At 42.2% G+C, this 15,363-nt stretch overlaps 3 protein-coding genes across 3 annotated transcripts; 2 read left to right on the top strand and 1 right to left on the bottom strand.

Moving 5' to 3' along the window:
* Nucleotides 1-827: 827 nt before the first annotated feature.
* Nucleotides 828-4,356, top strand: grpel1 (GrpE-like 1, mitochondrial). Its single transcript, XM_084344798.1, has 4 exons — nt 828-947; nt 1,918-2,065; nt 2,732-2,813; nt 3,200-4,356. Exons 1-4 carry the CDS (start codon nt 880-882, stop codon nt 3,544-3,546), a joined length of 645 nt encoding a protein of 214 aa, XP_084200924.1. The 5' UTR covers nt 828-879; the 3' UTR covers nt 3,547-4,356.
* Nucleotides 4,357-4,444: 88 nt separating this feature from the next.
* On the bottom strand, nt 4,445-11,870 carry tada2b (transcriptional adaptor 2B). Its single transcript, XM_084344793.1, has 2 exons — nt 11,520-11,870; nt 4,445-9,657 (listed from the first exon to the last, which is right to left on the bottom strand). Exons 1-2 carry the CDS (start codon nt 11,787-11,789, stop codon nt 8,446-8,448), a joined length of 1,482 nt encoding a protein of 493 aa, XP_084200919.1. The 5' UTR covers nt 11,790-11,870; the 3' UTR covers nt 4,445-8,445.
* An 84-nt stretch (nt 11,871-11,954) lies between these two features.
* On the top strand, nt 11,955-15,310 carry cfap184 (cilia and flagella associated protein 184). The gene is made up of 3 exons (XM_084344794.1): nt 11,955-12,818; nt 14,485-14,832; nt 14,917-15,310. Exons 1-3 carry the CDS (start codon nt 12,051-12,053, stop codon nt 15,244-15,246), a joined length of 1,446 nt encoding a protein of 481 aa, XP_084200920.1. The 5' UTR covers nt 11,955-12,050; the 3' UTR covers nt 15,247-15,310.
* Nucleotides 15,311-15,363: the final 53 nt, after the last annotated feature.

The raw sequence follows: 15,363 nt of genomic DNA, 5'->3' as shown, positions 1-15,363 counted from the left end.
ACTCAATGCAAATTTGTATTTATTTGTTCAGCAGTTGGTTGGTCATCAGGTTGAAAACCATCAAGGAGCAAAGGACAAATTATTTTCAAACCAACTTTAAACCAACAAACTCTAAACTAAACATTTCCACTGTTATGTTTAACACATATTTGACAGTGTGCTCTCAAAAATGAACCAAAATTATGTCTCTTAATCAAAAGTGAATGAAGAATTTGTAAACTTCTGATCATGAAATCATTTTCCAATTTAACATATCAAAATTAAAGTCTTTGCTACCAGTGGCACCTTTGAGCTGATCCCTGCTCCTCTGATCCATGCAGTGGCTCAAGGTGCTCCAGCCTGCGCTCTGAGTTAGTGGAGCATCATGGGAACTGTAGTTTGTTTTCGGTTTCCACTGTATTTTCACCTCAACATTAACAGACAATCTGAAAAAGTCTTTTGATCGTTGAATATATGTCGTTTTCAATTGTAAGATCTTAATGCAGCAGCTGTAATGCTATGTGCAATCACATTAAACTATTACCTAAGTTGTTTAGTTTTATTTTGTGCCTTTTAACATTTGTGCTTAGGAAAATGTTAAAGCACTGAATGTGTTTCACCTACACAAACAGTTGGAGTTGAATGTAATGTATAGGCCAAGTAATGATAAGGCTTTTTAAAAACTGTCCTTGGTCACATGTATACTTTCACCTTTCACTTCAACTCAACCAAACTACAACTCTTCGTCAAACTCTTCCCTGAATCTGATTGGTCGAGTTTGGGAGGCGTTCTTCGCACTCGCTCGCGATTGGCTCAAAGTGCACGCAGCCGCCATCATGGTTGAGCGTCCCTTCAGCGTGTGTTAGGAGGAGGTTTTACCTGCAGTTGTGCACAGTGAAAATGGCGAGCTGGTGTGTACGAGCAGTGAGACAGAGCTACTCTCTTGTAGCTTCGCCTGCGCTAATAAGGTAACAGACATAATAATGGACTTTTTAAAACGAAATGTGGCGGTAACAGCAACGCTAGGCTTGGTTTGTTAGAATGAGGAGCTCCTGTCATCGCTGGGGACGATGGTAGTAGCCAGCTAGCAAAGTTAGCTTTCATAACCGACCATGGTCCTTAATGTTGACCTTTATGTGAGTAGTAGTTACAGACATAAACTGACTATTGAGACATGTTTGTGTGTTGGAGGTGACCTGTCTCAAACTGTTCAGTCAAACCAGCGTATTAGTGCCATTGTTAGCATGTCATTGCTAGAAACAGGATGATGACATAACGTGACATATCCTAAATGAAGAGGAGGGGGCTGTAGTTTAGCTCGTTAAGCTAACTTTCAGGATGGTATGTGGAGTTTGACTTCGGGTATCTGTCTGTCTTTTCAAATATTTATTTTTTATGAGCTGTTGTGCGTTGTATAATGCGTTGTCTTCCGATATTGTGATCTGTCCTTCTTGACTCAGGAGAATGCCAAACCAAACTCCATTCATAAATAGCTAAGTTTCTTTTATCGTTATTGAGTCAGTTCTCGTTTTGCCTAAACCTCCATGAATGAATAAATAGATGGATGATTTGTGAATGGAGTCTGGCGTCATGTGTCCTCACTACTCTATCGGCTATGAGATGATGAAATAGAATCATTGGAAGTTGTAAAATAAGCTACCAAGACTGTATCAAAATGGACGTTTCTCATCGAATGACATATAGGGTAGTTGTGTAACATGCTTAGTAAGTACTGCTGGCAGTTTTACAATTGGCAGTTGTGTAAATTAAGCTGTCTGATACCATCAATTAGTAGGTCTGGACCAAGAACCAGAATACTCTGACTTCTGGGGAATAAGTAAAATAACATGTACAGAAGTTAGATATGGGAGGCAAGTGAGCAGGCAGCCACCAGCACTTACATATGACTTACTGTGTGCTCTTTGTCCTTCCCCACAGAGCATCTCCACGATTGTTATGTACTGCCACCCAGCAGAAGAATGGCCACAGGTCAGAGGAGGAGGCTGAGAAGCCTGAGCAGAGTGCAGCAGAGAAAGGCCTGATGGAGGAGAAGAGCCAGCTGGAGGAGCAGCTCAAGGAGATGACAGTAAGTGTGCAGAAAGGGACACTTACTGTCTAGTAGAGTTGAGCAGGCAGAGAGAGAACCACTGCATCATTCTGACTTTAACCTTAAAATGACAATATGTGGAGAAACTTGACGGCTGAATGGTTACTGCACATGCAATATAACCACATAGTTGCCTGTTTGACTCTAGCCCATGACCTTTAAGCATTCCATGACCCTCTCTCTCCTTCCCCATTTCCTGTCTGCCTCTTCACCTCCTTCTGTCTGTTAAAATTTTAAAAAAGGCCCAAAAAATGTCTTAATAAAGTGATAATTGTCTGAACAATTTGACACATATAAAGCATTTTTTTCGTTACCTTAACCATTTTTATAACGTGAAAACATGTTGGCTATCTGTAACTTTTAAGGCAGAGTAACAAGCCAAACTGAGACGATGTTTATTTCGCTCAAATAAAAGCTTTGCGTGGAAAAGCTTCTACAGGTATCTCAACAGTAGACTGTAAAATTAAAATGATCTTCATTGGCATTTTGGGTGAATAAAGAACCGATAAAAATGAAACCACATTCCACAAGTACTGAACAGACTTGGTAACTAATTACTGTAGTTAATAGCACAGATCTTCATTCCATAATGTTGATAATATTGTGTTTTAAACCCATGACGCACTGTTACTGCCATCTTTTCAGGAAAAGTACAAGCGGGCCTTAGCAGACACAGAGAACCTCAGGACGAGGAGTCAGAAGATGATAGACGATGCTAAAATATACGGTAATAACCAGTTTTCTACATTTCAATACGTTCCACCACAGACATGAGCTTTACCATGGATAAGTGTTATCTCTGTGGTCTTGATAAAAAACTTCTGCAGTTGTGTGTTCCAACCAGGAGATGCCACTACAGGGCAACTTTAGCCTTTTGGCTAAATTGTGTGTCTTCGTAAAGTGGTTCAGCAGTTGGTCTAGTTAACTTAAAACTTATATTTGCACCTGGAATTGTTTAAATACTAGAATGTCCCTGATTTTTATATTTTAGCTTATGAGATCTTTTTGTCATCATGTAGAAACCTGAGTGACCAGACAGTGTAGATGCATAACATTAATAATACAAAGATTTAAAACATGCTGAATAATGTTCTAACTTCCTTCCATCACTAGGGATCCAGGGCTTCTGTAAGGACCTGCTGGAGGTGGCCGACATCCTAGAGAAGGCGACAGAGAGTGTGCCCAAGGAGGAGGTGACGAACCAGAACCCTCACCTGAAGAACCTGTACGACGGCCTGGTGATGACCGAGGTCCAGATCCAGAAGGTGTTCACAAAGCACGGCCTGGTCAAGCTCAACCCTGACGGCCAGAAGTTTGACCCCTACGAGCATGAGGCTCTCTTCCATGCCCCAGTGGAGGGCAAGGAGCCCGGCAGCGTCGCCATAGTAACCAAAGTGGGCTACAAGATTCACGGACGCACCCTCAGGCCAGCATTAGTGGGCGTGGCCAAAGCCCCCTAGAAATGATGATATAGCTGTGACAAAGTGGGATTTGTTTTGTTGGCTGGGCGATGGATGACTTCAGGTTCAGCAGACCAGCGTAGGCACCCTGACACCCTTCTCCCACAAGGCTGTCCTCACACTACCCCTACCCAAGGTGCCTCAGAGAGACGGGGACCCAACTGAACTGAACTTTGTATCTGGACCAGATTTTAACAGATACATCACACTTTGTCTGGCACAGGACAGTCTTTACAGTAACATTTCAGTTTGTCATCAGTCATGTGAGTCGGTTACTGTCTGAGGCTTACGAATCTCCTCACACAACCATCCATCTTAACTGGAAGAGAAGCAGGTGAAATACGATGTTTCACCAAAAGTTAAACAGACGATCATAAACCCCTGAAGTTTCAAGACTCCTTTTGGTGAGCTATGATGTAAAATCCATCCACACATTAAGTAGTGCTGATCCTGAACTGGTATCATTCCGGACTTTTCTTTAAGGCCCCTTGACTCCTCACTTGTGTTTTTCTTTGTTTATGAGTTTTAAATTCAGTTTGTGAGAAGAAGGAACAGGACCTGACAATTTAAAACAAAGGTTTGCAACGTTACTTTGTACTGAGATGGGCTTCCCAGTCTTGATGGCAAAGACATCTTTCTCTAGTTCATCTGATTGTGATCAAGCTCTGGTAAACCAGCCTCAGTCAATGTGATGTCCATATGTTAAAAGTCATAATGTTACAGCTTTATCTGTAAACCGTTAGAATAATTGTGTATGGACTATTGTCCAAACTGTCACAGCATCAGAATAAACTTCAAGTTTGAAAGACATCTTGGTGTAGTGTTTGTATTATACATCTAGAAATAAAATGTTAAAGTTCCCCTCCAGTCAAAACTGTTTCTTCTTGTTCCTACAGTTGAATGTTTTGAGCTTCATTGTGTAGAATGATGAATGTTTGACATTAGAAGGCTGTCCTCAAACTCATTGCTCAGCTATTGCTGCTAACTGGCTCAATTAGCCATGCAGCCAGCAGTCCGGACTGGGAGCACAGGGCACCGTGGAAGTGTCAGTGTTTACACAACTAGTGGAAGAGCTTTGAAACAGACAAGGGCTAGCTGGTTAGCATGCTAAATGTGCTTTGCAAAAGCTGACATCCTGTCTTTTGACAGGTTTAATTTCTCCTTTTAGCTTCACACAATTGTAAATGGTTGAAGAGGAAACAGGACTATTTAGAATTATAAAGTATTTGCACTTTTAATACATCTCCGTACATACCTTGTCATGTGCAACAACAAAACAGTTGGTAACAAGATTAGAGACAGCTGAACAGCATGCCGTCACCATACCCAACGCTTCAGAAAATGCTTCTTTGTAATCAAAAATCTTTTTTTTATTACAAAAGCTATAAAACATTTCCATGACACAAAATACTGTACATTTCACAGGTCATCAATTATAGTTTCTTTTTCCGATTTATCTTACAAAACTATTTACACTTGGTGACATAACCTAAGCAAATTCCCCCCTTACAAAACATATTCCTCCACTGGGAAAGAAAAAAACTGCCATATTTTTCTTTGAGACATTTACACCAAAACACACCACAATGTGGATCATTTGGTTGCACATGCAGAACGACGGCACAATGTCAAAATCTGGAAGAAAAAAATAGTCCATGAAAAAGAAATCACAATCTATAAGCTACCTAAAGGAAGAAACATTCAAACAAAGGAGAACCATCAAATGCAACTGACAGTTTTAGGTCATGTCTGTTTGGTTTGTTGGCTGGAAATTAGCATCGCCTTTCTAGAACATTCTGGTTCCCTCTCAGCATCACATGAATTGCCCAGCCTGCTGCTCTATCAGAATCTTCAATAAACCCAACAAAGTTGGCTTATACAGTAAACTCCAATCAGAGCATGTTAGCCATGGGTTAAAATGCAGCGGCAATAGTCTAAGAAACAGATCTATGTTCTGGAGGTGACCTACTATGAATGTTGGAGGTATGATAATAAATGTTTTCTGAAATGGTTAATGTTTTTTTGTTCTTTTTTTTAGAGGTCAGTGGTTCTCCGAGTTGTGCACCATTGCGACCTGGAGTCAAAACACAAGCTGAAGAACACTTAGATGAAGAGGTTCTCATTATTAAAAGATAAGACTGGCAACAACAATTTTTTTTTCTCATTGTCAACAAATCCCCTGCAAAGAAAGTGTCAATACACCTCTAATCCAACTCCAACTTCCCTTCTCTGTCTGTAGCACTCTGCAATGGAAGACGTACATTTGTGTCATCATCAAATGTGACATAAATATATATATATATATAAATATTTTTAAGAAAGGCTTGGTAATTTCCTTAAACAGCTGGGACTGTAGTTTTTAACAAATGTTACTAAACGAGAAGAAATAGTGCATTTGCTGGGGACTATTTTCAGCTGCGGAATAATACACATTTGGTGCACTAGTGAGTGTTTAGAGTGGAATTGAGTCCAAATAAACTACAGTGTGTGTGTACTGATGTGTTTCTACTGTTAATATCATACCATAGAATCAATTCATTGTGGGCTTTGGTCTTTTCATGAGATTTGTTGACATTAAGAGAAAGCCAGCTAAACCTGTTATACTTCAAAGCAGCCGTTGTGTTAAGTCCTTTTCCATCGGTGTAATATGACCAAGAATGATGAATTTGGATCGTAACAGAACCATAATACCTTCTACAGAGGAGGCCATTCCTCTTTGATTTAGTGTTACATGTCGATTCTGAGTATTTCAGGAGGTTTCAATACTCATTTTCCAAAGTATCGATACACTGATACCAGCTGCGCTCTCTCTAATCTCTGCCCACACAGTCCACCTTATCTTACCCAAAGTGCAGTCTCCACACCATTCATCTCATTAGTTCAAAATTCCAGTATCCTGACATCACTACTTCGATGACCACAAAAAAAAGGCAAAGCTCCACTTTTAAGGCAGTGCCTACCACTACAGGGCTACCGCCACTTGTTACTTGCATTTCATTCCAAAAAGACCAATATGAGGCAAAGAATATGAAGCTAGCACACATACCAGCAAATTCACATGCTTTTCTTCTCTGTGATTTTAGAGCTTCTGTTCCTGCTGTGAAATGACAGTCGATTCAAGAGCTTAATTTACATTTAAATAGCGCAGTAGCCACCGCTCAGCTCAGCTGGTAGGAAAAAAAGCAGGAAAATGAGTCATCGGTGCTGCTCTTATGGCTCAGCCTCCAAGACAAAGTGTAGTGACTTTGGAAAGACTAATGACAGGCTGCAGGTAACACCTGGTTTGACACACTATCTGGGAAGCTGTGTGCATGTGATGTGGTCAACCCCACAGGACTGGTGTTTGGTGTTAGGACTGCGGCGTCTAATGAGGTGAGGAGTTACACTAGCCAAAAAAATTTAAGGATAAAGCGGTGTAATGTTAGCCCATCATGCATACACAAAAGAACCATAATCTTGGGAATGTACTTCAGCCCTTACTTACACATTCAGCTTCTTTACCTGTACTGAACCATATAGACACATTTAAATCTGTGCTGAACTTCACTTGGAGCTTCTGTAAAAATAAAGACATTTTGGGCCAAATTCAAAGTAGAGCTTCAAAAAATGAAGAGTTTATCCTCAATGCTAATTTCCACTGACTCATTAAAACACGTAAATAAAATACAAATAAGATCCCAACCAATACAGGATTTTAAGGCCAATACTTATTTCTCACATTGGATACTAGAATCATACATAAACTCTTTTTTATTTTATAAACAACGTTTAAACTGTTTTTCTGTATTTCTTTTTTTCCCCCTCTGTGCTGTTCTCACTGATTTGGAATTGGTGGCACTCAGTTGGAATAGTGCTGCAGGGATAGACATATTTTTGTAGACTAACCCAGAGGACAGCATCGCCATGCAAAACACTGTCGGAGAGACATTTGCATGTGGGGAGGCAAGCCCTGACAATGATATGTACTGAGCAGGATATTTTACTCTCTAGAGGACCGACTATGTAATGAAAACACTGTTTCTTAATTATCTCTTAAAATATTCTTTGGCATTTCTGTACTGACTTGTTACTTACTGGTCATGTGTGCCAGTACTGATATATCAGTGATAAGCTAACATCAGCAGATATATCAGCACGGCTGATTAATCAGTTTAGCTCTACGTCAACCTATTTCTGTTGGACTTACAGATTGCGTTCAGGCAGCAAGTGCTCAGTCCAGGGAAAGCTAGACGATGGTTGAACCCTTGCTGCTTTTATCTTTTCCTTCCCTTGTAGGCAGTGAGAAGGGATCAAAATGGTTATAAGAAGTGAGCGTTTACACAAGTTGCATGAAACTTTTCTACAAAAAGGCAGCCTTCAAATGTTTTAAGCTTTAACAAAGCTGACCAAATTTTGAATTTGAGAGATCCTGAAAAAACATCTTCATCTTCAGCTACAACAGTGATCATTTCCATCACCCATCAGTGCCATGCTGGCCAACATTTACCCAACACATTTCCACTCTTCTTATTTCCCCTTCTTTTTTTAGCATGAAATGGCTTTGCGGTATAGCATTTCTCCATGGACATCTTCAATGAGCTGCAATAATGCTAAAATATCTCTGCAACTACACAATACTTGTTAGGATTGTGGTTATCATCACGTAGTAACATTACGGACACAGAGTACTTTGAACCCACAGCGTTGGTTTTTACCCCCGTCCCATTCCAAATGGAAAAATAAATGCTTGTCTTTGTTCCTAGCCCTGGTATGAAAATAGACTTTTTTCAGCAGGGCATCCAAGTTCTTTGCAATGTACATATTCACATGGTCACCTTTGGAAAAAGTGGTGAAAGCCAGTCCTGCCAATGGAGCTATCAGCAACCATCAACTTATTACTTCCTGAATACAGGTGGCCAGCTATGAGGCGTCTCGGGATATCCAGCCACTTTCTGTGAGGAAGGTGAGAATGCGTTTCTTGAGGACCTTGTCCAGGTAACTGGGCAGCCGGCTCTTGGCCGGGATGCCTTGCCTTTTCTGCAGGTGATCTTTGATGATGATGGTTTTGACAGTCAGGTAGCGCGCTGGGCTGAGGTTTAGAGAGTTACACAGCACCTTCTCCCTGTCCGACAGCAGCTCAAAGCCTGTCAGATTCTCGATGGCGGCAAACTCACCATCTTTGCCCTCTTCTTTGATCCCGCCTCCAACGCCCAACCCTCCAGCAATGCCGCCTCCTCCTCCAGCCCCACCCCCTCCTCCCATCCCAGAGCCAAGCCCGCCGCCTCCTCCGCTGCCCCGTTTGGAGGTAACCACACTTTTGTTCTCCTTGCGTTTCTCCCGTTTGTGACGTGCTGCTTCGTATTCAACAGACTCTTCCAGGCGAGTGATGCCATTGCGGCGGTAGCGCTGCAGCTCACGCACCTTGGCCCTCAGCACACGCTCTTTATGCATGTTATCAAAAAAGTCTTCAAATTCCCGATGGGCCATGAACTGGCAGAGCCCCCGCAGCCTAACCCGCTGCTCCTTCTCCTCCTTGGTGATCTTTCTTTTGGGTGTACTCGGAACAGGACCTGATCCTGTTCCTGTCGTGGAGCCTGATCCAACCGTGCCACCACCAGGTCCTGCCCCACCCACACCACCAGCAGCACCTATGACTCCCAGTGTTCCTGGTTTCTCCTTTTCCTTGTCTTTCTTGTCTCTGCCCAGGAACGCAGGCACCAGGTTGTAGTCTCGGGCGATGTTTTTACGTCGCTGCCGTTCTCTGAGCTTACGCACATACATATCCACGTGGCCACGTTTCATTTCAATTTCCACATCCTCATCGTCGTAGTTCACAGACAGCCCACTGATAAGCTTCTCTGCGTCCTGGTCATATTCAATCTCGTAGTCGTCGCGCAGAGGCATGTAGCCCAGCTGCTGCTGCTCAACCAGGCTGATATCCAGCGGAGGGAGCGGGGTGGTGAGGCTAGGTGACAGAGGCCCTCCACTGGGGCAGGTGTGGTCAGTCACCCGGTTGGGAATGCTGTCTGGGATGCAGGCCTTACCGAGGTTTCCATGGATGTACATGGTGACATAGTGTTCCATGACTTCCTGAGGAGTTCGGGATGCTCCGACGTGAGCAGCCATGTCCTCCTGAGAGACACAAACAGGAAGTTGTTATTAATAAGCACAGAGACACACAACAGCCCTCCTGGACTAAAACAATTATGGAATTTATCAGACAAATAAATATATATGTATAAAAAATATAAAAAAACAGATTCATTAATACTTTAAGTACCTTGGTTGTAACCAATTTATCAACCAATATACACACATTTTTGGCAAAAATTCTGCAAATGGGTTAATCAAACACAAGTGACAAAGATGTGTTACACAGTTTAAGAATAAACGTAATCATCTAAAATGACGGTGCACTGAAACAGTAAGCTTCACTGGGAATTAATAATTTACCAAGCATCTTTTTATGCAATATGATCTCTAAAAACTAGAGCCTGACCAATATATCGGTTGGCCGATATTATCAGCCGACATTGGCTCACCACAGATCAGATAGGCGTATATGTTGTCAATAATGGCCGATATGAAGAAGTTTTGGTTTCAAAGAACACAGTGCAAAAAACAATGCTTGTGCTCAATCATATCGGCACATATCTTGCAACATATATGCTGATACCACTATATCTGTGAAACACCAAGATCAGCTGGCCAATATTATCTGTCAGGCTCTACTTACAACTTTCTAACCTAAAACTGTCCATGTAGCACAGAGTTGTGTCGTAATGAGTCCTAAAACCCGGAAATCAGTTAGCATTTTTGCACATCCAGTTCACTTGTCTCAAAGTCTATGAGTTTTTTTATTGGTTTTCGGTCAAATGCCTGAAATAAGGTCTGTGGTTCAGTTTTGTTACCACATAAAATACATCAGTAAATGTCCCACAATTGAATTATAAAGTTCTTACATGTCTTAAAAATGGCGGTTGTAACAAGTGGCTAAATGAGACTACAGAGGTTGTCGGGGACATTAAACATCATCATCAAGTGTCTTTACAGGTGGACCTTGGTTGCAAACTATTCTAACTCTAACTTTACAACTTGTAGATTGATCAATATATAGAAAACATGTATAGTAAATTTGTCATAAGTCGCTTAGTGGTGGTGACGTTTAAGTCATGTGAACCTAACATTAGCTTTTTATTTCTGGCGATGCTAACTTCCAGGTTGGCCTACATAAATACGTGATCTATCCACGACTCTATTACTCTATATTGTATTAGAGCTGCAAAATATGAATTAAAAAAGTCATATTGTGACAATTTTGACAGATATTGCCATACATTTTCCCAGAAAAAAACTATTAAATGTATTATTTGTTGGGGTCTGTATTAAACAAACATGTTTTCTTACATGTGAAGAACAAGATTTGTAGCACAGGGCTCTTCTGCAGCACCACTGTAGTACTCCATTAATATGTTATTTTCTCACACATTTGACCTTTATCAGAAAAAATGGCACCTTCTGCGATTAGGATAATATGTCGTTGAGCTGACTGAACAGCCCTTTGAATTTAACGTGGGGTACAAGTTCAAGTTAGATGATTACCTGCATAGAAAATGTTGGTTTGTTAACATTTACATGTTTGTCATTGTACTCCGTGTGTTCCTCCTGGAGTGTCTGTAGATTTGTGTGAATTGACCTCTGTAACCACGTATTTTCCCACTTACTATAAAATCACTATGCACTTTTATTATCCATGACTTAATGTTAAAACTATATGTGTGTATTCCATTCGTATTTGAGCTCCAACTTTCCCGGCAGTACGAAGAGAAGATGGATTGAGATAAAGGTCAGTAACTTTAACCTGACCTAACATTATCGCTACTCACGCTAGCTTCATCTCTCGTGACATTTACTACGCACTTCAAACTAAACTCCTGGTAGAGTATGTGGTGTATTGTGAATATAAATAAAGTAACTTAAAACAAACTACTTACCCAATTTCCAAAGCCATACTGCTCGATAGCATCGAGTAGCGACTGCTCTTCCCTGCTGGTCCATCCTCCCTCTGCCTCGGGACCCCAGAGAGAGAACCGACCGCCGTCGACCTGCTGGTAGCCGTGCCATCTCCGGTGATTACCGATTTCTGCGCCCGCCGAGAAGCACTCCGGACACAGCTCGATATCGGGGCAGTCGGTGCAGCGAAGCCGCAGGTTTGTAACATCTGCAAGGCAGTTCACGCAGTACTTCTTCCCCAGGTCGGCCATGTTGCCTGGCTCCTGCTTCTTGTTGTTGGAGGCAGAACTGCGCGCCTGCGCACTGCCAGCCTCGCCGCGCGACCTACTCACATCCTGCTTGTTAATATTAATGAGGAAGGGTCAGGCCGCCTCTGATTGGCTCCCGACCGCAGTTTCCAGGACAACCGAAACAAAACGAATAGTTTGACCGACTGTCTAAGAGGACGGGTCCTGTAGCTGCAGACAAATTGAAATATACTTTTGGTAGTTTTTTTTTTCTCTATTGAAAAAATGGAGGGAGTGCCAGAAAATGAAGAAAATGAGGTGAAGACTGAGACGGAGGGGGGAGTTTCAGCAGATTCCTCCAATATGGACGACATTTCTCCTGTAACTGTTAATGGACCTGAAGGTGTCCCGGCTGAAATGATTGCGTCAGATCCTCATGAGGACAACAATGAAAGTATGAAAGCCACTGAAGAGGCCCCTGTTGAAGAAGTAGCCACCTCTGAGCCAGAAGAGGACAGTGGACACGAGCTCCCTTGTGTGGACAACATCACAAGTGAAGACTTGGCTTTGGAGATAAATGAAGACAATAAACAGCCAGTGTCCCATGAGGAGAGTGTTGTTTTTGAGATCAACAGCGATGATGATGATGGACATCACAGACTGCACCTTGACACCCCAGAGAGAGAGAACATCAGTCCTTCACAGGTGGAGGAAGACGAGGCCGAACACGAGGAACCCACTGCTGCTCCTGCAGACGATGAAGACATCAGCTATGACGAATACACGCAGCTCCTCCAGGAGCTGTGTGAGGAGAGAGACAAAGCCAGCCGACACAACAGCCAGCTGCAGATGAAGCTGGCAGAGTACTTCCGCAAGAAGGCCGGGGACGACACCCAGCTGGAGAGGGAGCTGCCCGTGTCAGAGCAGCTACATGAGTACGAGGAGCACATTAACACCCTGACTGAGCTGAAGAGGCAGCTCAACACTGACTCAGAGACAGCTCAGCAGCAGGTAGAGGAGCTGAGCTCACAGGCCCAACAGAAGCTGGACAAGGTTGGTCTTATTGTCAGGGTTTGTGCAAAGTCAAAACAACAGCAACAAAAGTTTAGTTAAATGTACTACAAGGAACTTTTAGCTGGTTGAAATGAAAACAAGTCAAACCATTAAAAGTGCGCTGAGGATGAATTAAGGAGTCTGAGGACAGAAACTGCTCTGCAGTCTGGTGTTACGGCACTAAAACAAAGTGGGCCACCAGGATCAACAGTTCCCTGTAGTAGCTTTAAAATATGATAATGAAATATTACAAAACAAGCTGAAATAGAATACAGTAAAGACACATAAATATCATTAGAATTGGAGGAATAAACATTAACTCAAGGGTTATTTAAGGGGTGTAGTGGTATGTATATTGATTGTCTGAATTCCACACTCTATACTTATGACAAATAGGCTTCAATTGTGTAATAACAATAACAAAATCGTTTCAGTTTTATGAGTTATCAACCCGGATATGTCAGAATCCGCGCTAGTGACAGGCATTAAGAATAATTATAATAACAATGTAGAAATAGCCAAACTTCTCAATGGTTTGCTTTTGTAGGTCCTGTAGAGGCGTCGATGTTGAGACTGTTTCACTGCTTCTCGTTTCTCATTGTTACTTGCAGTATGTTTAGAATAATCATAGTCACTATCCATACTGGAAAAAAACCCCACTGCATTTTTGAGTGTGCTGTTGATGGAAAGCCTCGTCTATGGATAAATGAAATGGAGGCGTATTCACAATGAAATTCAAATCATCTGCAGATGGTGGTCAGACATGAGCTGCAGAAATATCTCAAAAAAGTGCCCAAGTAAAAACAGTTTGGGTTAGTTAACGCAAAAATATTCTGTCCTTGTTGGTGTGACACAGCTGGTAAAAGTTGATGTCTAGGGTTGCAACTAGCAACAGTAGGAGATTTTCACCGTACAATGCATTGCATAAAATATCAGGCTTTCACAGTTTACAGTATCAGTTACAACAACTCTCAACAGAATGAAAACTGAAGGGTTTTTTTGTTGAACAAACACATTATCATTATTTCACAAAACATTGACCTGACAGACATGAAATAATGATATATATTTGAAATATATACTATATTCTTTTAGTAGAATGCAATACCATAAACAAGCAAATGTACATGGTACAATAACCATCTATTTCCATATGATGCTGTAACTTGAAACCGGTATATTGCTGCAACCCTCGTGATGATCAAAACATTTCTGTGCAATAATTAGAGTTCTGCAACAATTCAGTCTAAATCTGATGACAGTACTGGGGCTGTTTGCATATATTGCCAGCACTGTCATTCAAATCTGATGAAACCACTAAAAATATTATAACCAGTGATGTGTTTTAAATGAGAAATACTTTGAAACCAAGATTTAATGGTTTCCTATCTCTCCAGAGAGAAGGAGTACAAGGGGTCTACACATGCTACTACACAGTGAGCTAGGTGGATGTGACATGCATACAGAACCATGTAGACACTGCTCTCAGCGCTATGCGAACAGAAGAATGCTTCAGGAGCAAGTAATTTGCAACTCGGAGGTCTGCGAAAGAAAATTGAGACTGTAAGCCTTGTGTGAACCCTGATTGAAACATGGGTCCTTGCATGTATCTTCATGTGACTTCAGATGTGACAACTTGTCGCCCAATAATCACCTTTGTCCTCAGGTGGAAAATGAATGGCGAGCCTTTGTGGCACTGAAGCAGGATGTATCTGTCACACTGCTAAGCCGACGCCTTGGTAAACATGCTGCTCAGACCAAAGTGGAGTCAGCCCTGGCAGCAGAGCAGCTTCAGCAGGACAAACTGATCGAGCTACGTCACAAGCACATCAAGCTAACGATCAGGGTTCAGAGGCTGGAGGCAGAGCTCTGTGACGGGGAAGAACATGCTGGAGACTCTCTACATCTCCAGTTTGAGACACTGCAGGCTGCGAGGCTGTTGCGGAAAAAACAAGCCGAAAAGCAAAATGAGAAAGCGTTCAAGATAGAGAAAAAGATAAGCAGCAGCTTGGAGGTAGGTTGAAAAACCACAGGTACAGATTACATCAAAGTAGTAGTAGCTGCATTTCAAAATATGTTGTTTTCCTCTGCTCTGCAGCTTCTGTCAAACATAAAGGAGAAGCTGCTCTGGAGCGAGATGGAGGTCCAGGCCAAGCGAGAGCAGCTGGCTGAGGTGGAGGCTATGGTAGCCAGGAAGAGGGCCCTCCTGACCAGGACAAAACGGGCACGCAACGGCCTGCAGCGATACAACCTGAGGCTGAAGGAGTGTCGTGGACTGCTGGGGAGCAGGGTCCTGCTGCGGGACTTTGAGGACACTGTTGATGCCTCCGACCAAATGGAGGAACAACTGGAGAATCTGAAGGGCCGGCATGCTGAGATTCTCTTAAGCTGTGGCAGATGGAAGAAGAAGCATGACGCAACTTCATGAGTGAATACAAAAAAAAGCCGGATTTAACAGACATAGGCCATCGGGAATAAAAATGAGCATCAGATCTTACTGTTTTATCCTGTGAGTCATAGCAGCCACCAACCATTTTCTCTGTTT

The sequence above is a fragment of the Pagrus pagrus genome (assembly GCF_965226575.1).
Source record: "Pagrus pagrus genome assembly, chromosome: 22".
Lineage (NCBI taxonomy): Eukaryota > Metazoa > Chordata > Actinopteri > Spariformes > Sparidae > Pagrus > Pagrus pagrus.
Note: the sequence above shows the minus strand (reverse complement) of the source record. Positions and strands in the feature narration are given on the sequence as shown.